The following is a 21,743-nucleotide window of genomic DNA, read 5'->3' as shown; positions in this document are numbered from 1 at the left end:
CAGACGAGCACGAGTAAAACATAAAAAGAGCATAATCATGAGAAATAAATATGTAGTGACAGCATCTGACAGAAAAAAAATAAGAAACCAAGCAAGATGAATCAATAGGCATGTGGCTATTTGTCTTACTAGTGCTTTAAGTTCCACTGAAAATTTTTGACTTACAGAAGTTCAATATAAATTCTAAGTCTACGTTTTATTTTTTTGCCTGTGATAAAAGCAGACTGGATAAAACAAGAAAAAAAAACCACAGGGCTATTCACAAACACACCGGGGCTTTAATTTTATTCTTTTTGTTTTTTTGTGTGTTTTTGTTTTAAACCAAGTTTCCAGCTGTACACTTTAGAAAATAAACAACAGGAAGCCATCCTCTGCTTACCCTTTGTGGGCGGGCAGGGAGGATCGACCAACGGAGAACTGGGCAGATGCCCGTCACTCATGAGCGCACAGCTACCTCATCAAGGTAAGAAGCTAAGATGTGCTGAAATCACATAGAAAATACTCCACTTGGCTTTGCAGCAAAGCGTAAGGGCGAGAGCATCTAACTGACGACACCGGGGCTGGCGCTCAGCACCACTCAGCACACCCACCACATCACAAGCTCCCACAGGAAATCAAACCTCTTCCTCAAATACAATTGTCACAGGACTTTATTCACTGTTTACTCTTCTGGCAGCAGGACTTCTCTGAAGTAGAATCTAAACACAAGTAGAAATGAGGAAGCAATTTGTTAGAAGCCTTCACATCTTCTAAGAAGAATTTCACAGTTTCGAAACACTACCACTGAATTAACCTTATTTTTGGTAAAAATAAGAATAGCAATTAAGATACGTAGTGGTTTACATTATGAAAGTTGAGAAACGCTGGACAAACGACATCCTGTAAACACGGTCTTCATGGTCGCTGTGAGTCTGAGACACCGTGATCCCCACACCGTGCGTCCTTCACACCCACCCCCGGGTGTCTCCACTCACAACCCTCCTTCTGATACTATTAATGATGGCTGATCAGCAGGACTGAAACTAACAAGAGTGACTAAGCTGGACCCCAGTGACTAAGCTGTCTCCTCTCCAGGACTGAACACTCCTGGGTCACTCAGATCACGTCAGAAGACAGAGGACTTTCATTACCTGGTGGTACGTCTCCCAGTCTTTGCTGGATCATTTCTAAATGGTGAATGTATTCCGTCAAGGAATGTTCCGGATCTTGAGAAGCAGTCAGGGATCTTTCTGATCTGGGATTTTCGGATGAATTGGATCTTCAAACATACAAACCAACAAACAAACAAAGAGTTGAACTCAGCAGACGGTCTGAATGCAGCCAGCGCGGAGGGGCAGTGGAGTTGGGCCTGCTGACCAGACACTTGTGGGAAATGGGGTAAACTAGGCGGTTGTTACCTTCCTATATTTTCTTTACCACAGCGGAAAAAAGAGTAAGGTTTTTTTAAGAAGTGCTACACAGTGCTTTAAAACTAACTTCTTTACAATGTCTCCAAATTAAAACAAATGAAAACTACTGTATATTATTTAATTCACTAAATCTTCACATATGAGTCTATCATCCCAACCGGATTCTGCCCAGCATCCCTCACAGGGGTCCCTTCCTCCTGGCCTCCAGCTGGGCCCAGGGAGCCCCGTCTGCGTCACTGCTCACTTCCTCTCCAGGGCAGGGAGCGTCTTACCCGTGCGCCATCCACAAAATAGAGGCCTTGGCCACCACTTACTCCTTCAAAGATATCACCCCTTCGGGCATGGGGGAGCCACAGCCAGACCGAGAACCCTTGCCTGCCCTCCCCGAATAGAACCGGGCTTCTGGGCCCTCACGGACTCACACTGCTGCACTCCCTGCCTCGCTCTGGGACCAAAACTTTCAGAACACATTTCTGTGAGGAACCACACACGCTGGTGGGTTCCCATAGGCAGAGACGCAGGGTGAGTGGGGACACAGCCTTGCGCACGGCGGTGCCGCCCACGCTCATCGGTCTGGCCTCCCCCATCAGGGCAGTTACGCCCGAGATCGTCACACTCTTAACACGCAGCTCATACGGAGGTCTCATCACCAACCGGAAACCATGGAGCAAGAGAGCAAACGTGAGCATTTTATCCCTGCTGGTCCGATGTCAGAGGTGGATGACACGTTCTGCTCTGACAAGCTCGTTTTAGAACCCCAGGAAAGCACGCACAGAGAGAGCAGACGACATGCCTGCACGAGCCGTCACATGTGTGTGACAAATACCACAGACACAAACTGAGCTTTCTATTCACTTCACGGGTAGGTTCCAAATACTGGAGGAGTCATAGTCGAATGAATTAAATAAATGACTCGTAATCATATTCGAGAATTTGAATAGGATTATTATTATTTGTGTTTCAGTCTGGAGAAATGGAAATGGAAATCACATCTCTCACAAGCAGCACTTGGATAAGAAATCTCATGGTCAGGAAAATGGGCTGCAAACCGTGATGAAGGTACCCAGGGCCTCAGAACGTGACAGTTACAGCCATCAGGGAAACCTTTCTTCACTTGAATTTTTAAACAAATTTCTATTCTACAATATATCCACAAGGCCTCTTAATTATGTTTTTAATTGAAAACAGTTTTTTCCCCAAATAACCGATGGATGTTTAACATTATCACTGTAACACTGCAATTGCCAAGTAAGTTGTAAGTATAAAAACACATTACGTGTACAAAAAAACCCCCAATCCCAAAGAAAAAGATTAAGTAAAGCTAACACCACGGCCTTGCATGTATGTGTGTGTGTGTGCGTGTGGGGGGGTCATGTGTGCCCGGGGGCCCTTCCATCACAGGCGGGGCTGGGCACCCGCACAAATCTGCCCAGGGACGCCTCCGCGCATGCAGGGATGCCTCCGCGCATGGCCCTGTCTCTGCAGACGGGGCCCCTGCTGATGGCTACAACCCTGCAGTGGAAAAGCAGCTGAGGCACCACCGCTCACCTTTCCCTCCTGCGTGGGGACGCTTTTGGCACAGGGCCCCTGGCGTGGCTGGAAGACATGTCCCGGGTTGGCGGGGATTCGCGGGTGTCGGGTGGAGACTGCTGCCGCCGTGGCACGAGGAATCCTTCCCCCAGAAGTATTTAGCAACGAAGGGATTAAAAAAAGAAAAGAATGCATTTTAGTAGGGAGGTCCATCCACCAAAATTTAAAATTTACAAGCTTTTAAGAGTCTGCATGGCAATTTCAAAACGTTTAAAAAGTACTCGTTATAAAAACTGTATTAAAAAAACTCTAGAAGAAACCTGAGTTGTTTGTTTGTTTGTTTTTTAAATATATGTATTTATTTATTTATTTGGCTGCGTTGGGTCTTTGTTGCTGCGCGTGGGCTTTCTCTAGTTGCGGCGAGCGGGGGCTACTCTTCGTTGCGGTGCGCGGGCTTCTCGTTGCGGTGGCTTCTCTTGTTGCGGAGCACGGGCTCTAGGCGTGCAGACTTCAGTAGTTGTGGCTCACGGGCTCTAGAGCACAGGCTCAGTAGTTGTGGCACACAGGCCCAGCTGCTCCGCGGCATGTGGGATCTTCCCACACCAGGGCTCGAACCCGCGTCCCCTGCATTGTCAGGCAGATTCCTTAACCACTGTGCCACCAGGGAAGTCTGAAACCTGAGTTCTGAGCACCTGCATTTCATTCCTGCAAGGCCAACCCTGACCCCCGTGTCTGTGTGGGCAGCGCCCTGGAGGGGCGCTCAGCACCCTGATGGAGTGAGCAGGGCGCCACGTGGGCCTGGGGTGGGTCTCCTGCACCCAGCTCTGAGGAGTGGTAAGGGCAGAAACCCCAGCGACCACCAGGTGCAGCCGGGGGGCAGGGGGTGTGGGGGGACCTCCTGAAGAACCTCGAAGCCAGCTGATTCCGAGACGTAAGGATTCACACGTGGAAATCAAAGGGGACTGGCACCGCCAGGGAAGCCCAGTGGCCATGAAGGGCGCTGCCCACTGCAGCTCCCCCAGGCAGCCCGGCTACACCTGGGCAGCGGCCCGTCAGATGGGGCAGTGGACAACTGCAGACTGGACGGGACTGAGGCAGAGGAGGCAGTGGTGCTCCCAGGGGATGTGCACAGTGTGAAGTAGAACTTCACTCCATTTGGGAGAATAAAAAAGACTTTTTATTGAAAATAAGCTATTGGTTGATACATTTAGCATTTCTGTATTTTTCAGTCATTATTACGCTCCTCTGAACCACTTTTATTCATCAACATTAACTGTATAAACTTGTGCTTGTTCCCAAAATAAAAACCACTTTCCTTCAAAAACCCTTTGCCTCCTGACAAGCGCACTGGCTGAATTACTGGTTTCTTATTGTGCTTTGCGATCTCCCACCAGGCGGGCACTGAAGAAGCCCGTGGGTGGGGTGGCAAGGGGGGTACCTGGGCGGGGTGCTCGGCCCGGCGCTAGGGCTCCTCTGCAATCTACTTGTTGCCATTTCTTAACCAAAAAGCGTAACCTACAAAAAAAGATAGAAAACATTGAAAACTAGAGCAAAACAGGAGTGAAAAGAACCAAGAAAATCCAGACGTGACCGGACCATGGAGTGAGAGCACAGCCCTCCACCCGGGCAGCCGCCAGCACCTTCCCGGCCCCGCCCCCGGCCCCTGGGCCCCCAGGCCCCCGACCCTGCCCCTCCACTCCCAGACCCGCCAGCTGGGGTCTGTCTGGTTCACCGCACTCCCTTCCATCGCTAACGCACTTGACGGGCCCTGGACAGCTGGGGGAAATGGAGACCCTCGCCCTCCACGTGGTGACGGGAGGTGCAGCGGTGTTGGGGCCCCTAGACCCCTCTCCTCGACGGCCCCCAGCAGCTCCCTCACAGCACTGCTGCCTCTGAGACCCAAGGCCCAGGAGGTACCTCCGCTTCGCGTTGGTGGAAAGACGGAGGCAGGGTTTGGGGCTCTCCCCCCGCCCCCCAACCCAGCATCTGACGTACTTCCTGGCACGGGGCACGTTCTCCGAAAATACAGAGCAGATGGACGGACGGACGGACAGGTGTCAGACAGAGTGACAGGCAGGTGGGAGGACAGTCTGTGGTCCGGAGAACTCAGAGGGAGGGAGGGCGGGCGCTAAGTGCCCAGAGGCCGGGGGAGGCCTCCACTCCGCGGGGACTCCTGGCAAGTGTGCGGCTGGACCGTGTGCGGTGCTGGGTCTCTGAGGGCAATGGGACCCACACTGCCTTTTGTGGTGCAGTCCAGGGAAAGGCCGAGGGGGCCCAGCCCACCCTGCTGTGCCTGGTCCCACAAACGGAGGTGAGCGCGGCCCAGAAAAGGCACCTCCGTGGGCACCAGAGCAGACACAGTGGCACAATTCTTAGTGGGACAAACGTTTTTAGAAATACAGCAGATTTTAAAATTATAAAATAAAATAGATTTTCATCACTGTTAATTCTGAAATAGTCAAAAGTCCCTATCACACCAGGGAGTCCATCCGTACTCCAAAGTGGCGCCCTGCATGCATAATGGCTGGAGCTGGGCTGGGCTGGGCCAGGCGGACACTTAGGGGTCAGGTGTACCTCCCTGCTGGGGGGCCCACAGCGTGTCCTCCTGTGCACATGGCGCCCTTTATGAAACACAGATTTGACTAAAATATAAGAAACTGAAACACGAAGAAGTGAAATGCAGTTTTAAGCTCGATCAGACATGTCTGTCATCATAAGAATACCATTAAGGGGAAGGCTTTGTTTTACAATAAAAAGACAGCCTTAAACCCTTCCATCTTAGAAGGTGCAGTTCTACATAACGTGGTTTCCGGAAGACAAGGGTCGTCTATATTTTAAGGCCTCAAATATCATTCATCTTAAAAGAGGGAACAGCTGTAGCGTTTCAAAGACTAAACGACCCCAAAGCAGACAGGAGGCACGTGCCTCGGCGGTACCTTAAGACAGCGATCACCACCCTGACGGCAGTGCGGAATTTCGTAAAAGGGCGTGCTGCCACCGCTTTCTTATCTGCCTTGGAAGGAAATACTCCCAAGTGGGCGATCATGGAGAGTGTTTCTTGTTCAGAGTCCTGGAATCCACCAATCAACAGCAAAAGATACTTCTTTTGATAAATCAGGGCTTTTCTAAAGCTCTCTGCTCTCAGATAATGCAGGTACAATTTTTCCATCTAAAAGAAAAAGAAAAACCAGTGAAACTTAACCACAGGACAAAGACATCCTTCTCACAAGTCTCCATAGCACACTTGTACCAGGTGCTTTAAAAAGAACCAGACTTCTTTCCTCAGCAAATTATCACAGCAGTCAGCTCCGCACGACATCTATAACCAGCAACAATCTTGCAGTTCAGAGTTGGATCTTGTTTATCTGACAAAACACAGAGCACAGACGACCCTTCACCAGCATCAGAGGAGCCCCACGAGGGCCCAGGAATTGGACTACCAAGCACGGACAAAGCTGGGGGCAGGTGGGGGTTTCATCACAGGTCTGCAGGCATCGGGGGTCGGGGAGACCTGAGGTCACAGGCAGAGGTTGGTGTCCATATCCTAATACGGCTTTTCCCTCCAGAGAGACCCACAGCTTGGGCCTCACCATCAGAAGTGCTGACTGAGCTGTGGGCTCAAGGCTTTTTCCAGGCTGTGGACACTATCATCTGTAATTCAAGCACCAAGACTTTCCCTCCTTAACCCAGGATTTTAGAAAGTACCACGGGCGCCGCAGAGGATCTCTAGGGCAGTGAAAACGCTCTGCATGACACCATTGTGGTGGACACTTGTCATCTTACACTTGTCAAACTCACAGAATGCATGGCCCCAAGAGCAGCCCGCACGTGGTGACAACGTGACGCTGTGGGTCTTTTGACTGCAACACACGCACTGCCTGGGGGGAAGTGGATGGTGGGGCAGAGGGTTCGGGAAATCTCCGTACCTTCCCCTCAATTTGGCTGTGAACCTAAAACTTGCCTAGAAACATAAATCTTAAACAAGTAAGGAGCAGCCATGAGACGGTGTGTGCACACCTAACACCGCCCATGGGCTTGGTCTTACCTTGGCATTGCAGGCGCCAGCCTCCGGCGCGGGCAGTGCTGGGTCTGGGTGTCGCGCTGAGCCCGGCGAGACCATCCTGTCCTGCCTCCACGCAGACCTGTCCGACCTCTGCAATGGCCACAGACAGCGTGTCTACACAGCTGCTCTCCCGGGACAGCATCTCAAGAAAGCTGGCTGAGGGCTTCCCCGGTGGCGCAGTGGTTAAGAATCCACCTGCCAGTGCAGGGGACACGGGTTCGAGCCCTGGTCCGGGAAGATCCCACATGCCGCGGAGCAACTAAGCCCGTGCACCACAACTACTGACTGCACCCTACAGCCCGTGTGCCACAACTACTGAGCCCACGTGCCACAACTACTGAAGCCTGCGCCTAGAGCCCGTGCTCCACAACAAGAGAAGCCACGGCAGTGAGAAGCCCGCGCACCACAATGAAGAGTAGCCCCCACTCACTGCATCTAGAGAAAGCCCACGCGCAGCAACAAAGACACAACGCAGCCAAAAAAATAAGGAAGGAAGGAAGGGAGGGAGGGAGGGGAAAAGAAAAAAAAAAAGAAAAGAAAAGAAAAGAAAAGGGGCTGAGAGCACAGTGGTGACCGCTCCCAGGCCCGAGCCGCCCACATGCTGTGCCCACTGGACACGGGTGGGCTGGGGCAGGTGCCGGTCACCTGGGTCCCTCTCTTCAGCCTCTTCTCAGTGATGTCCCGGTTGTTACATGATTATTTTATTACACTCAAGGATGGTTACTACACACCGTTTACTGAAGTACAATTGTACAAAAGGTATATTTTTACTAAAAACAAAACCCTCACATTTGAGAAATCACCCTGAATTCAAAGCTTTAAGCCTATTAGACACCCCTGTCCTCCCTGGCCCTGGAAATGCTGCCCCTGGCAGACGCGGACACCCAGTTCTGTTGAAGCGCCATCGAGCCACGCACCCTGGACACCTCAGGAGGGGCCCACACCGCACAGAGGGGATGTCGTGACCAGGCCACGTGTGCCAACACTGGCCACATGGCCTGGACACCACGCTGTGCTGAGCGCCCCAGAGCTCCGGTGTGGACACACGAACAGAAGAAGGGCCCCACAGGGAGGGCCAAGGCTGCCGCCCACAGCGCACAGCCAGGACCGCCTGTCGCCGAGGCCAAGGCCAGCTCGGAGCACGCCCGGGGCCATGTGCGCAGCTGCCGCCAAGGCAGCCTGGCTGCACCGCCCACAGCTCAGGGCAGGACTCGGAAGAGGGAGGTGCCGAGCTGGGTGACCTCCCTGCTGGGGCAGAAGGAAGAGACCACATTTCCTGGTTCTAACAGAGCCCGGTCTCTCCTGGGAAAAGACACTCTAGCAACAGGAGTCACCCCGACACAAAGGAGAGACGCTCCAGTCTCTCCACCCTCAGCCTGCCTCTCGCTCGCTCATTACATTTATTTCCGGATTCATTACCTTCCAGGCGAAGGACAAAGCGTTCCAGGTGATGGTGCTTTAGTCCACCCCGGGCGCCCTCTGAACAAGCAGCCCCCAGGGGAGCAGGCGGCCGTGCTCGGCGCCAACGGCACCTCTCGCCTTTACAGCCCCTCCCGACGAGGAACAGGGCCACGGGTCTGCCGGCGGTTGGGCCTCACGAGCACAGGAGCCCCCTTAACCCCACAGCGCTTCGGACAGACAAAGCGGAACTGGACAGAACTGAGAAGACAGAGGTCCTGCTTGGGGACACACCACCGCCCTCTGGTGACTGCCAGCGGGACCTGCCCGGCCTTGACAGGGCACCCTGCCCAGGAGCACCAGAAACACCAAGCCCAGCACAAAGAACCTTCCGGAAGAGAAAACACTAGGCACGGATGGTCTCACTGGTACATCTTAACAAACACTTACGGAAGAGATGAATACCAGCTCTACACAATCTATCCAGAAAACAGGAGGGAACACGTCCCAGCTCATTTCATAAGGACAAGACCAAAGACAATGAAAAAAACCCTCCAGGTTAACATCCCTCATGAAGCCAGATACAAAAACGTACGCCAAACATAAGCAAATCGAACCCAGCCTGTAGCCGCCGGGGCCCCAGGACGCGTACCCTGCGCACGCAGCCCTCCGGCGGGGCCCTCGGGGCCCGCGGCGTCCTCTCCAGCCGGGACACGGCCCTGCACAGCTCCGCCCTCTCCCGCGTCACCGCGCTGAGCGCTCTGCTCAGCGACTCGTTGTCCTTCAGCAGGACGTCCACCAGCTCGACCTGCAGCTCCACCGTCGTCTTCTTCTTGAGGAGAAAACAAGGTCGGAAAACGTTTTGTTCAAAGCCGCTACTCGTGGCTTTTACTGTGGGCTGTTCTCACGGATCGCAGCTTTAAACGCATTTGGGGTTGGCGGGAAGCTCGCGGGGCTGGGCAGAGTCCATGTACGGGAAGGAGAGGGCAAAAGCCGTCAGATCACATTTCCTCTCGCTCTCCTATGAAACAGGCTTTGCACGAAACCGGGCATGGACAGAGGGAGGCTGTCACAAAACACAACCCCCTCCCTGTTCCGACAGCGCCACCGGCACAGGCAGGGCGCGACGGGTGACGGGAGGAGCACGCTTATCCCTGAGGGTCCCCAGAACAGGCGTGTTCTTTCCAGGCCCCAGCGGGCGCAGGACACCTGGCAGGGTCAGCTCTCCTGCTGCCTGCGCTGCCTGCTGCTTCCACGACAGACATCACGACGTCTTAACTGCCACGGACGTTTGTCGGGAATTCATAGCAGCAGTCAGGACTCCTGAAGCACCCCCGACGCTGCTGACGGGCAGCTCCTTTCCAGCCCAGAGCCTCAACACAAGTGCGTGAGCGGCAGATGGGCCGGGGCGTCGGCCACAGAGCGGGACAGACCAGCGCCCCCGTGGGCACCAGGAACAGTGCGTTGAGCCAACCACGCGACAGGCCGACGTGGGAGGCAGCCCCGGCCACAGTGAACAAGAAAGCTGGTCTCACCCGACAGGAGCTGGTCGTGCCCAATTCAGACTTGAGCGTCTCCAGCGTGTGAAGCAAGGACGCCACTGCCTTCTCGTTTGACGATGTCCAATCGCTGATGGTCCTGGAGAGGCACACGGACACTCAGAAGGGGCGTGTGGGTCCCGGGCGGCAGGCACTCCGCGTAGCGCCCGGGGAGCCCTGCGGTGACCGTGGCAGCCGGGAGGCGGCACGGCCTGGAAGCGGGCAGTCTGTGAAGCCCAGAAGCCTCCAGCCCCTGAGCACTGACCACGGACCACGGAGGCTCCCTCAGTGTGCCCACCTCCCCCCGCTGCTCTCTGCCGGGACTCTGAGTCGGCTACTGAGACGCTGTCCCTAAGCAAGACTTTGCTGCTCCATCAACTACACCCAATCACAGACAGGAGGGCTGTACGGTCTGAGCTTCCGTGTGCTCAGAAAAGGGCAAATCAACGTTGGTTCCCGCCAAACAGCAGGGCCGTGGGTCCTCGACCAGGCAGACGCATCCCGGCCCCGTGGGCAGCCGGCCAGGGTGTCAGGCAAGGCAAACGCTGCACAGACACCGGGCACCAGCCCTGCCTTGGGGGACTCGGGTGGGAGGGGGGCTGGCCTCGGGCCGGACCCTCTGGGTGCTGAGCAAGGGTAAAGGGCCACGGAGAGACCTGATCTGAAAGACACCTGGATTTCCTGTCATATTAGAATGCAAAGACCACAACGCTGTCGTCATCTTTCAAGAGAATACTGCCCACGAAGTCATCCGCACACGTGGGGTGAGAAATAGAGTCCGTTTCATTAAAACCTGAACCCGAAATCAAAGACACGCCCCAAACTCAGAATTTTTCTCAACACGACAGGTGCTGGGCACATGGCCGGGTCAGTCCCGAGACTCACCTGTCCACCGTCTGGTTGATGAAGCTGGTCAGAAGCCCCGCGGCACAGAGCAGCTGCTGCCGCACCTTCTCCAGGCCCTGCTGCTGCTCCCGGGGGCGCTCGGGCTCCGAGTCTGGCTCCGGGCAGGGGCGCACGGCCTCCCTCGCCTGCAGCTCCCTCACCGTCTGCTGGAGCTGCTGGATCTTGTGCGCGTCCCGCTGGCGCCGCAGCTCTAACTCCCGCTGCCAGCAACGGCGAAAAACAGAAGCGAGCCTCACACACGGTCCAGGGTGGAGACCGCAGCCAGGAGCTCGGCTCCGGGCCCCGACCGACCAGCCCCCAACACGCTCCACACGGGGGCTCCGGGCGCGATGCGGAGTCAGGGTCCCCCCACCCCGGGGATCCGGGACAGGGCCCGGGACGGGACGAGCCACAGCCCAAGCCCGGCCCCCCACCTCAGCACACATGCGGGCATTGAGTGGGCGCTCAACACCGAGAAGGCGGGCCTGAGTCTCAGGAGGCCCTGTGCCCCCGACTCGCGATCCCCGCCCTTCAGTGCGGAGGTGCCAGGGGACCCAGCCGGCCAGGCCGCTCCCTGCCCCACACCCAGGACCCGAGTCTCCACAGGGAGACAGCAGACCACCGACAGAAACCACTCCACGTGCTGAGAAGTTCAGGGAGCGGCGGGGGCTCGGAGAGCATGGGGGCTGACCCCAGGGGATGACGCCTGGGGAGGGGGGCTCCAGGGAAACAAAGACGGCCAGGCCGGACCAGGCAGGGCAGAGAGGGCACAGGCCCAGCCCAGCCGCTCCTCAGGCTGGCACACGGACCAGGCCTGCTTCCCACCCAGCGCCTCCCGCCCTTTCCCGGCATCACCCCCATTCAGTGCTCGAGCCTCCTCAGGAAACTGCGATCCTTTTTTATCCATTTTCCAGATGAGGAAAGTAACAAAACCAAGAGACCCACTGGTTTATTTTGTTTAGGAAAGATGAAATTGGCCCTGAAATAACTATCAGAGGCTTGGGCCACTACGGCCAGAAAAAGACCCCACAACCCAGATCAAGCTAACTACCTACAGTGAAAATAACACCAAAAGCACAACATACTTAAAAAAGAAAAATACATATCAAGGTGCATCATGAAGGACAGTTACTAATTTGACTTGGAAAACACTTTGTTGTTTTTTTTTTTTTAAGCAATCACGTTACATTTTTACAAAACAAAAACCAAAAACAAACAATAAAAAGAAAAACAAAAGAAAAAAAAACCCAAAATTAAATAAAAAGGTTTGGCAGAAGACTCTGGATAAGGTTTGGGAAGCCCCTTGAGAAGCACATGAAGACAACAAACCTCTCTCCCCCCACACGCACAAAAAACCTGGAACACGCTCTGGGGGTCCCGAGTGACCAAGGCCCACCCAGGGCCGTGACTCTAGCCGCCTCCGTCAGGAAACCCCCGGCCTCTGCCACAGCCCCGAACGATTCCTCCACTTCCACGACCTCTAGTGATGAAACACGACTGCGTTCCAGGTTGTTTAACCCCACCAAAAACACCAGTCATTACACACACAACACGCGTGAGCCTTGAAAACCCCATGGCAGGAACCAGACACAGAAGGCCACACACCGTGTGATTCCACCGACACAAAACGACCAGCAGAGGCAAATCCAGAGATGGAAAGTAGACCAGTGGGTGCCAGGGGCTGGGTCCCTGCTAACAGGCCCAGGGGTGCCCTTGTGGGTGAGGAACATGTTCTAAAATTGATTGCAGTGATGGCTGCACAACTTCTGAATACACTGAAAACCGCTGCATTGTGCAATTTAAATTGGTGAACTCAGTAGCATGTGAATGATATCTCACTAATATTTATTTCTTGACGATTTCACAGCAGCCTAACCATTAAAAAGACCAGGCCATTGGTTTTCCTTGTGCATTTTAAGAGCTTTTTATAATTTCCCAAAACCCCCAAAAAGAAATAATAAAGGTAATGTTTTTGAAGTTCTAAAAAATATTTTTAAAGAGAGCAAAATAAAGGTCAATCCATGAGAAAACACAGGATATAATTTCCTCAAAAACAAATACTTTTGGTCAATGTATAATGTATCTAAAATTAAGACCCATCCAAAAAATAAAGGAGGGAACACTTCCCAGCCCATCCTGCAAGGCCAAGATCTTCCTGATATCAAAACCAAAAGCACCACAAGAAAAGAAAACTACAGAACAATATCTCTCATAAATATAAATGCAAAATCCTTAGCAAAATACTAGCAAACTGAATCCAACACTATTTAAAAAAGAATTATACACCAAATTCAAGTGGGAGGCATCCCAAGAGTGCTAGGATGACTGAATATAGGAAAATCAATGTCCTATACCATATCAAGAGAAGGACAAAACCCATAAATCTGAAAAGACACTGAAAGAACAAGTCCAATACTCTCTCATGATTAAAAGTAAAAAATAGAAAAGATTGAATAAACTAAAAATAGAAGGCAATTTCCTCCGATAAGGGGCATCTACAAAAATGGCACAACTACCATCGTACTCAGCAGTAAAAGACTGACTGGTCCCCCAAGATCAAGAACAAGGCTGGACGCCTGCCCTCACACACTGTGGGTTCTGGCCAGGGCAGTCAGGCAAGGAGAAGAGACAAAAGCATCCAGGTTGGAAAGGAACAAGTAAAACTATGTCTATTTGCAGAAAACATGGTCTTCTATATGTAAGATCCCGAAGAATCCATTAAAAATATTGGAACTAATAAACCAGTTCAGCAAGGTTACAGGACACAAGATCAAGGTGTGAAAATCACCCGTATCGCTACACATTCGCAACAAACAACCTGAAAACGGAAGTAAAAACTAATTCCATTTACAACAGCATCAAAAAAATAATACTTAGGAATAAATTTAACAAAAGAAACGCAAAGCTTTTCACCTGAAAGTGACAAAACATTATTGAAGGAAACTAAGGAGCTAAATAAACAGAGAGCCCTTCCGATTTCACAGATGGGAAGACCTAGCATTGTAAGGAGACAACACTCCCCAAAGCGATCTACAGATTCAGTGTGATTCCTACCAAGATCCCAAGGGCCTTAATGCAGAAGCGGAAAAGCCGATCCTCAGATGCACACGGAACCGCAAGGGGCCCCGAGGATCCAAAACCACCTGGGAAAGAACAAGGTCGGAGGACGCGCGCTTCCCGATTTCCAACCTGCTACAAGGCCGCGGTGGCCAGACGAAGGCACAGCCCGGAGCCAGGACAGGCCCTCCAGCCGTGGCAGGCTCACCAGCGTCTCCTTGTCTCTCTGCCACCTGCTCCACTCCTCCGCGTCCGCTCGGCTCGGCCTCGGCTGTGCTGCTGTCCCCGCGTCCTCGCTGCTCTAACCTCTCCCGCGCTCTCGGTGGGGTCTCCACGGGTGGCCTCGGCCCCGCACTTACCTCCTGCTCCCTCTCCACCTCCTGGCGGGGCACGTGGGCCTCAGCCTCCAGGGCTCGCTGCCGCGCGGCCTCCAGCGCCACCTCCAGCTCCAGCACGCGGGCCTCGCAGCCCCTGAGCTTCTGCAGCAGAGCCGGATGCGCCTGCTTGGGCTGCGGCCGCCGGCTCAGCCGCTCCGTGAGCAGGCGCTCGTGCTGCAGGGCCTCCGAGAGCTCGCGGGAGCGGCCCTGCTCGGCCTCCAGGCTCCGCTGCAGCTCTGAGAGGTGGCCACGCTCCTGCGCCAGCAGCGCCTCGCAGCGCGAGGCCTCGATCTGCAGCTCCTTCCGGAGGTTGTCCTTCGCCGTCTGCTCGTGTTTTAGCGCCACGCACAGCTGGTTACTCTGCGCGCACTGCTTCTCCAAAGACGCCCGTAACTCCTGCATCGGGGAAAAGTGGGACGAGGCAAGTCAAAGCCAGAGCAAGAGCATCTGAACAGCTTCCGCAGCTGGAGCTTCTGACGTCACACTCTGGGTAAAAGGAGGGCGAGCGATAACCCTCTTCTCGTGGCTCCGCCGGCCTTGCTCATGGATGCGGCGCTTTTCTGAGCGCAGTGCCACGTCCCAGGTTCACCTCCCTCCCTGAATCAGGGGCTCCGGTGCTGCGGAAGGGCGGGCCCTCGACCCCCTCACGGTGCTCAGCTCAGCCAGGCCTACGGGACGCCGCTGCGCGTGGCCACGCGGCTGCCACACAGGGTGCCGGCCAGAGGCCTCCCCTGCGCACGGGCGGGGCCCCCACGCGGCTCTGAGGCTGCACTGCCCTCACGGAAGCGAATGCCCGGAGGCGAGGGCCGCACGTGCAGGGATGCTCTGAGCCCTGAAGGTGCAGCCGCGTCGCAGCCCCAGGCCCTGGCCCCTGGGCACGATGGCGGCCGCGCGTCACCTCCAGGGTCCTGGTGCTCTGGCGCTCCCTCTGCAGGCGCTGCAGCCGCTCCTCCTCCAGCCGGCTCTGCAGGGCCCGCTCCTCGGCGCGCTCGCCCTCCAGCTGCTGCCGCACGGCCTGCAGCTCACCCTCCTTGCCGTCCAGCACCGACCTGTGTGGGGACATGGGCTCTCAAGGGGGTGCCGGCCAGCACCCGGGGCTCCCAGCGCAGGGAGGGTGGGCCCTGCGGTGTGTGCGGCCCCCCACGAGCCTGCGGGGGCAGAGGCTCCTCCCCAACACCCATCACGACAGCCGGGAAAACCACGGCTTCGGACGGCATCTTTCACTTCGAGGCCAAGAACGTGGCAGGAGCCACGTGACTTCCATCATTATTCGGCCAGAAGCCTGAGGGCAGGACGGCGCTAGAAGGTGGAGCCTTGCCAGTGGGGTCTCACCTCAGCTGAAGGACCTCTTTCTGCACCTCGTTGAGGGACTTCAGCAGCCGCTCGTTGTCCTGTCTACACTCGCAGAGCTCAGATTTCAGATCTCTGACTGTGCTCTGTTCCACCACCAGCAGCTTCCGGACGTCATTTGCTTTCTCCTGCTCTTCGTTCAGGGTCTTCTGCAGGTCGCTTACTATACCTTTTTCCTGCTCAACCTTATATGCCAATAACTCAACTAAGAAAGAGATTAAATGAATTAAAATAGCATTATCCACGAGTCCAAAGTGAGCTGCACAAATGATTTAACAAATTAGTAACCAACCAGTAAAAGAACGGGATGTGTTCATTCTGGGGGGACAGGAAGCGTCTATGACCCAGAAACCGTTGTTTCTGACGGAACCAAGATACTCAGGACACATGCCTTCTACCCACACCCGCCCCAGCCTCGCCCTCGTGGCCGGTGAGCATCCAGAGAGAGACACACAGGCAGAGAGCGGGCGGGATCACCCAGCCGTGCAGGCCATGTGACGCAATGGGGTTCCGGGGTTGGGGGGGGCACGCGCCCTCTCGACCCCTGCGATCTTCAGGCCTGGGGTCTCCCAAGGGCAGAGGCTGGAGCTGGGCCGAGATGGACCTCCATAGAGCCCACCCAGACTGGCGCACGAAGCCCGGTGTGACCATCCCGTGGCCACCCCACCCGCCACCCCTGCTCTAACTGCCTCCCACCAGAGACAACCCAGCCCGGACAGCTTCGCTGGAGAACCCTCCCAGAACTAGGAGCAGACACACCCACTCCTCCAGGAACCGAAAGCAGAAGAAAAAAACCACAGGCCAGGACCCTCATGAACACAGATGCAAAATACGAGCAAGTCCAGCCCAGAGGTGCACAGCGTGAGGCCTCACGCCGAGGCTGGGGCTCGAAGGCAGGCTGCCCCACGGGACGGAGTCGAGTCCTCACCCGGCACTCAGAGCATCCCCAGGGCAAGTAGCAAGAACAGGAGGAGAGGAAATGGGGAAGAAAAAATAAGATGAAGTGTTCTTTCCCTGCAGATGACATGAGTGTCTGTGTAAAAATCCCAGAGTCTAAATTAAACTCAGAAACCTGCCACAGGCCACTTCAGCCTCTTGCGAGCCCCAGTGGCCCTCGCAGACGTGGGCCTGCAGCACCCAGCACGCTGGCGCCGACGCAGCCCCCACCAGCTGCTCACCAGGATGCTGGGCAAGGCCTCCACCCTGACCGGCATGCGTTCTGCACTCGGCGGCCTGGGGAGTCAGCTAGGGGCTCGCTGACCTGCCTGCCACCTCCCGACAGGTGAGTGTCAGGATAAACGTTTCGGGGCCAAAGCCAAGAGGCCACACCCACCCTGCCTCCGCAGCTGGTGTTCTTGGTGGCTCCCGCGGGCCTCCGCGCTAGTCAGTGCCACGCACAGCTGCTGCAGCTTCTCCTGGTTCTGCAGGTGCGTCATCCGCAGCTGGGCACGCAAAGCCTGGATCTCGGACAGCAGGCTACTTCTGTCCGACAGGCGGAGGTGCTCCAAGGACTTCTCCTGCAGGTCCCCCTGCAGATGGGGTGGCAGGGGATCAGGGCAGGGGGACATAAGACACAGCAGAAAAAGGGGGTCCTGAGGGCTGGCGTGCCAGGCAAGAGCAGCCCCTGCCCCGCAGCTCATGCTCTCAGCGTCCCTGCCACAGGAGGACGCGGGCGACAGCTGTGCGGCATGAATGCGGGCACAGCGGCCCTGGAACCCTCAGGTCGCAGGCAGCTCTGCCCCCAGCACCTTGGTCTCGCTTCCTGGGCCTGGTCGACGCTCGCCATGCACCCTGCCCTCTCTTACGAGGGAACTGGCGGGGAGCAGGCTCCCACAGCCCTCGCGGTGCCGACCCTCCAACCCTGGGCTCAGCGCTCACAGCCTGGAGCCGGGCCGCCTAGAACTGCTCTTCTGCTTTCAAGGAAAGGCCAGTTATTTCCAGAACAGAGTAAGATCCTGGAGGAAGGTAAGTGCACAGAGTTTTCCACTTCATGGAATTCATGCATAAAAACACAGTGTTATCTGTGGACTGAAGCAGGATTTGCTGCTCAGTTACTGCCTTGCTCTAAGGTCGAGTGAAACGTGGGAACCACGATTCACGTGTGAAACACGTTCCGTCACCCTCTGTGTCAGGGTGGGCTACGGGCGGAAGCCAAGGCATGGGCTCACCTGCTCCTGGACCACCTTCTCCAGCCTCTCCAACAGGGAGCCGCAGCCCCCAGGGCCTGAGCCACAGGGCCGGGGCCGCAGCTCAACTCTCAGTATCTCCCGTTCCTTTTCAAAGGCCTCTTGCACGATCTGCAGAAATTCCCCTCTCCAGTCGAGGCCCACGTTGGAAGGTTCCTAAAATATTGAAACAAAGAGCCTGTGTCCCTATAAACGCATCCTACAGGTTCAAACAGAACCCACCCCGACTTACGGGGACACACGGATGTCCGTGACCACCTAGGGGCACGAGGAGCCAGCTCTGGGCAGAGAACCTCCCCAACACGACGGGGAAGTAAGACAGAGTGAATGTCAGCAAGCAAATCTCTCTTCCGACCGCTGCACATGAGCCTCAGATCCAGGGGAGGCCAGGCCCTGAATGGTGGAGACAGTGTGTGTGTGTGTGTGTGTGTGTGTGCGCGCCCACGCGTGTGCATGTGCGGGGCATGTGCGTGTGTGTGCGCAGGGGCGGGGGGGCGTGTGCGTGTGTGGGCAGGGGGCGTGTGTGTGTGCAGGAGCAGAGGTGTGTGCGTGTGTGTGTGCACGTGTGCATGTGTGCAGGGGTAGGGGTGTGTGCGTGTGTGTGCAGTGGTGGGGGGCGTGTGCATGTGTGTGCAGGGGCGGTGTGTGTGCATGTGTGCACGGGTGGGGGCGTGTGTGTGTGTGCAGGGGCGGGGGCGTGCGTGTGTGTGCAGGGGTGGGGGCGTGTGTGCAGGCGTGGGGGGCGTGTGTGTGTGTGCAGGGGCGGGAGGTGTGCGCGCGTGTGTGTAGGGATGGGGGCGTGTGCATGTGTGTGCAGGGGCGGGGGGCATGCGCACGTGTGTGCAGGCGTGTGCATGTGTGTGTGTGTGTGCAGACGTGGGGGGCGTGCACGTGTGTGTGTGCAGGGACGGGGCGTGTGCATGTGTGTGCAGGGGTGGGGGGCGTGAGCGTGTGTGCAGGGGTGGGGGTGTGTGTGTGCATGTGTGTGTGCAGGCATGTGCATGTGTGTGCGTGTGTATGTGTGCAGGCGTGGGGGGCGTGCGTGTGTGTGCAGGGGCGGGGGCGTGTGTGCAGGGGCGGGGGGCGTGTGTGTGCAGGGGTGGGGGTGTGCGCGTGTGTGCAGGGGCGTGAGCACGTGTGTGTGCATGTGTATGTGTGCAGGGATGGGGGCGTGTGTGTGTGCGTGTGTGCAGGCGTGGGGGGCGTGTGTGTGTGCAGGGGCGAGAGGTGTGCGCGCGTGTGTGTAGGGATGGGGGCGTGTGCATGTGTGTGCAGGGGCGGGGGGCATGCGCACGTGTGTGCAGGCGTGTGCATGTGTGTGTGTATGTGTGCAGACGTGGGGGGCGTGCACGTGTGTGTGTGCAGGGACGGGGCGTATGCATGTGTGTGCAGGGTTGGGGGCGTGAGCGTGTGTGCAGGGGTGGGGGTGGGGGTGTGCAGGAGTGGGGGCGTGTGTGTGCATGTGTGTGTGCAGGCATGTGCATGTGTGTGCGTGTGTATGTGTGCAGGCGTGGGGGCGTGCGTGTGTGTGCAGGGGCGTGAGCGCGTGTGTGTGCATGTGTGTGTGCAGGGATGGGGGCGTGTGTGCGCGCGTGTGTGTGCAGGAATGGGGGTGTGCGCGTGTGTGTGCATGTGTGTGCAGGGGTGGGGGTGTGCACGTGTGTGCAGGGGCGTGAGCGTGTGTGCAGGGGCGGGGGCGTGTGTGTGCAGGGGTGGGGGTGTGCGCGTGTGTGCAGGGGCGTGAGCGCGTGTGTGCGCAGGGGTGGGGGCATGTGTGCGCGCGCGTGTGTGCAGGAGTGGGGGGTGTGCGCGTGTGTGTGCATGTGTGTGCAGGGGTGGGGGTGTGCGCATGTGTGTGCATGTGTGTGTGCAGGGGTGGGGTGTACACGTGTGTGTGCAGGGGCGTGAGCGTGTGTGCAGGGGTGGGGGCGCGTGTGTGCAGCGGTGGGGGCGTGTGTGTGCACATGTGTGTGCAGGGGCGGGGGCGTGTGTGTGCAAGGGTGGGGGCGTGTGTGTGTGCATGTGTGTGTGTGCAGGGGTGGGGGCGTGTGTGTGTGCAGTGGTGGGGGGTGCGCGTGTGTGTGCAGGGGTGGGGGCGTGTGTGTGCAGAGGTGGGGGTGTGCGCGTGTGTGTGCCGGGGCGTGAGCGTGTGTGTGTGCAGGGGTGGGGGCGTGTGTGTGTGCAGAGGTGGGGGCGTGTGCGTGCGTGTGTGTGTGTGCAGGGGTGTGTGTGTGTGTGTGTAGGGGTGGGGTTAGGGTTAGTATCCACGCAGGGGGGGTGGTGTCTATATGGGCCATGCACCCGCTGGCTGCCCTCTGGCACCTGCTTGGGCCCACCTGCCCCCTTCCCTTAAAGTTGGGGGTCTGCCCACTGCTCCGTCCACACTCCATGGCCGGCTGGCTTCCTTGCACACGGTTCCGCATCTGGCCCTCACCTCCATGTTGCCCCTCGGCCCGGCCCCCATACCCATCTCTCCGTCAAGAGCCTCCCTGCAGGGCTGCAGCCGGCCCCTTCCCCGCAGCCTCTCCTGGAGGCTGGAGCCCAGGGAATGAAAACAGGAGGGTGGCTGACCAGGCATGGCCTCCCTGCCTGCCGCTGACCCGCCTCTTGCTCCTCTACTCCAACTTCTGGGGCCAAGAAAAGCCCTCAACCAGGTCCGTGCCCACTGCTTCTCCTCTGTATCTAGAAGGCCTGTACCTTCTCCCCCATCGGGGGTCCTGGGGTGGCATGCTCCCTGGGAGCTGGTGCTGCCTCCAGCAGGCCCTGGCCCCCCATCGCGAGGCACTCGAGGCGGGTGCTGGGCTCGCCCCTGCTCAGGATGCTTGGGGGTCCACGGTATTCGGACAGGGCCAGGATGTGGTGGCTCTCGTCACACACCATCTGCAGCAAAGCCTGAAACGGAAAAACATTTCAGAAAGGAGGAGAAGCAGCTTGAAACCTGTCACCGTCACTGCCCCGCTGTCACTCACCAAGGCTCACCAGGCCACCCCCATGGCCTTTGCACCAGAGACCAGAGTTGCTGCTCTGACCGTGAGGTTCTCAAACTTTCCTCCCCGTAGCTGTCATAGACAAGTAAACCGGTTTTGAACGAGTGAATTTCCGTGTGAGCTGCTCCAACAAAGGCCCCACAATCCAGCTATCCCGCCTGCTCCCTCACAGTAGCTGCTCAGTTCAGGGAAATCCACAGCCAAGTCAGCAAGACGCCAGACACCTCCCTGGCCCTCCCGGGACCACAGCTCCCCACCAGGAGGGAGACCCGAGAGCCGCACAGGGACACCTCGGGGGAAAGGCACCTGCAGATGGTACCAGGCCAGCTACTGGCCACTGCAGCCCTCTCACGCCCCCGGGGGAGCCCAGAGTATGTGAGCACAGGAAGGGGTCTTCCACACCACCAGGATGTGGAGTGGTAGTTACAGAGTGATGGGACATGGCACCTGGGACGTGCATGCCGGCCGTCTGTGCTGCCCACAGAGGCTGAGAGAGGAAGGCGCACCCCGCCCAGGGCCACCCTTCTGGACGGCTAGTGCTACGGCCAATGCAGAGCGCAAGTGACTGTGACCGTCCTCACACCGCGTGTCAACACAGGTTCCCGCAAGGGGCACGTTAGGGAAGCATTAAAAGTAGCAACGAAGAGGCCTATGCCAAAGAATGACTAGTTACTTAACTAGAAACAGGTCTTCCTCTAATTCTAATGACGTGACCAAAAACGTGAAACAGTAACATGAAAGTGCTAGACACCAAACTGTAAACTGTTTACAAGTGGCCATCTTGAACACCCTACAACAATTTCACTTGAAAAACAACGTATGTGATACAGAACGGAGGCAAATCACAGCCCCGGGGAAGGAGGAGTGGGGAGGCGGGGAGGCTGTAGAGTGGACAGGGCCGCAGGCCGTAAACACCTCCTCCTGGGTCACAGAAGGACAAAAAAGGTGTTCTGAAAAACACCT

General features: G+C 56.7%; 1 protein-coding gene across 7 annotated transcripts in view; it reads right to left on the bottom strand.

The window, feature by feature from the left end:
- Positions 1–632: 632 nt before the first annotated feature.
- PCNT (pericentrin) overlaps positions 633–21,743 on the bottom strand; it is a 105,229-nt gene continuing 84,118 nt past the window's right edge. For 5 of the 7 annotated variants that reach the window (XM_068547246.1, XM_068547249.1, XM_068547250.1 and 2 more), the window contains 15 exons: positions 20,491–20,685; positions 17,776–17,949; positions 16,941–17,136; positions 15,590–15,812; positions 15,156–15,306; positions 14,240–14,653; positions 10,824–11,044; positions 9,936–10,038; positions 9,053–9,232; positions 6,985–7,092; positions 5,876–6,108; positions 4,378–4,454; positions 2,958–3,081; positions 1,131–1,258; positions 633–698 (listed from right to left, as the gene is read on the bottom strand). In XM_068547246.1, coding sequence (XP_068403347.1) covers positions 655–698; positions 1,131–1,258; positions 2,958–3,081; positions 4,378–4,454; positions 5,876–6,108; positions 6,985–7,092; positions 9,053–9,232; positions 9,936–10,038; positions 10,824–11,044; positions 14,240–14,653; positions 15,156–15,306; positions 15,590–15,812; positions 16,941–17,136; positions 17,776–17,949; positions 20,491–20,685 — 2,571 coding nt within the window. In that variant the 3' untranslated portion in view covers positions 633–654. The remainder of the gene's footprint in view (positions 699–1,130; positions 1,259–2,957; positions 3,082–4,377; positions 4,455–5,875; positions 6,109–6,984; positions 7,093–9,052; positions 9,233–9,935; positions 10,039–10,823; positions 11,045–14,239; positions 14,654–15,155; positions 15,307–15,589; positions 15,813–16,940; positions 17,137–17,775; positions 17,950–20,490; positions 20,686–21,743) is intronic. The other 2 variants (XM_068547248.1, XM_068547253.1) reach the window with 2 other exon arrangements.

The sequence above is a fragment of the Eschrichtius robustus genome, chromosome 6 (assembly GCF_028021215.1).
Source record: "Eschrichtius robustus isolate mEscRob2 chromosome 6, mEscRob2.pri, whole genome shotgun sequence".
NCBI classification, from domain to species: Eukaryota; Metazoa; Chordata; class Mammalia; order Artiodactyla; family Eschrichtiidae; genus Eschrichtius; species Eschrichtius robustus.
This window is presented reverse-complemented; position numbering and strand designations above follow the sequence as displayed.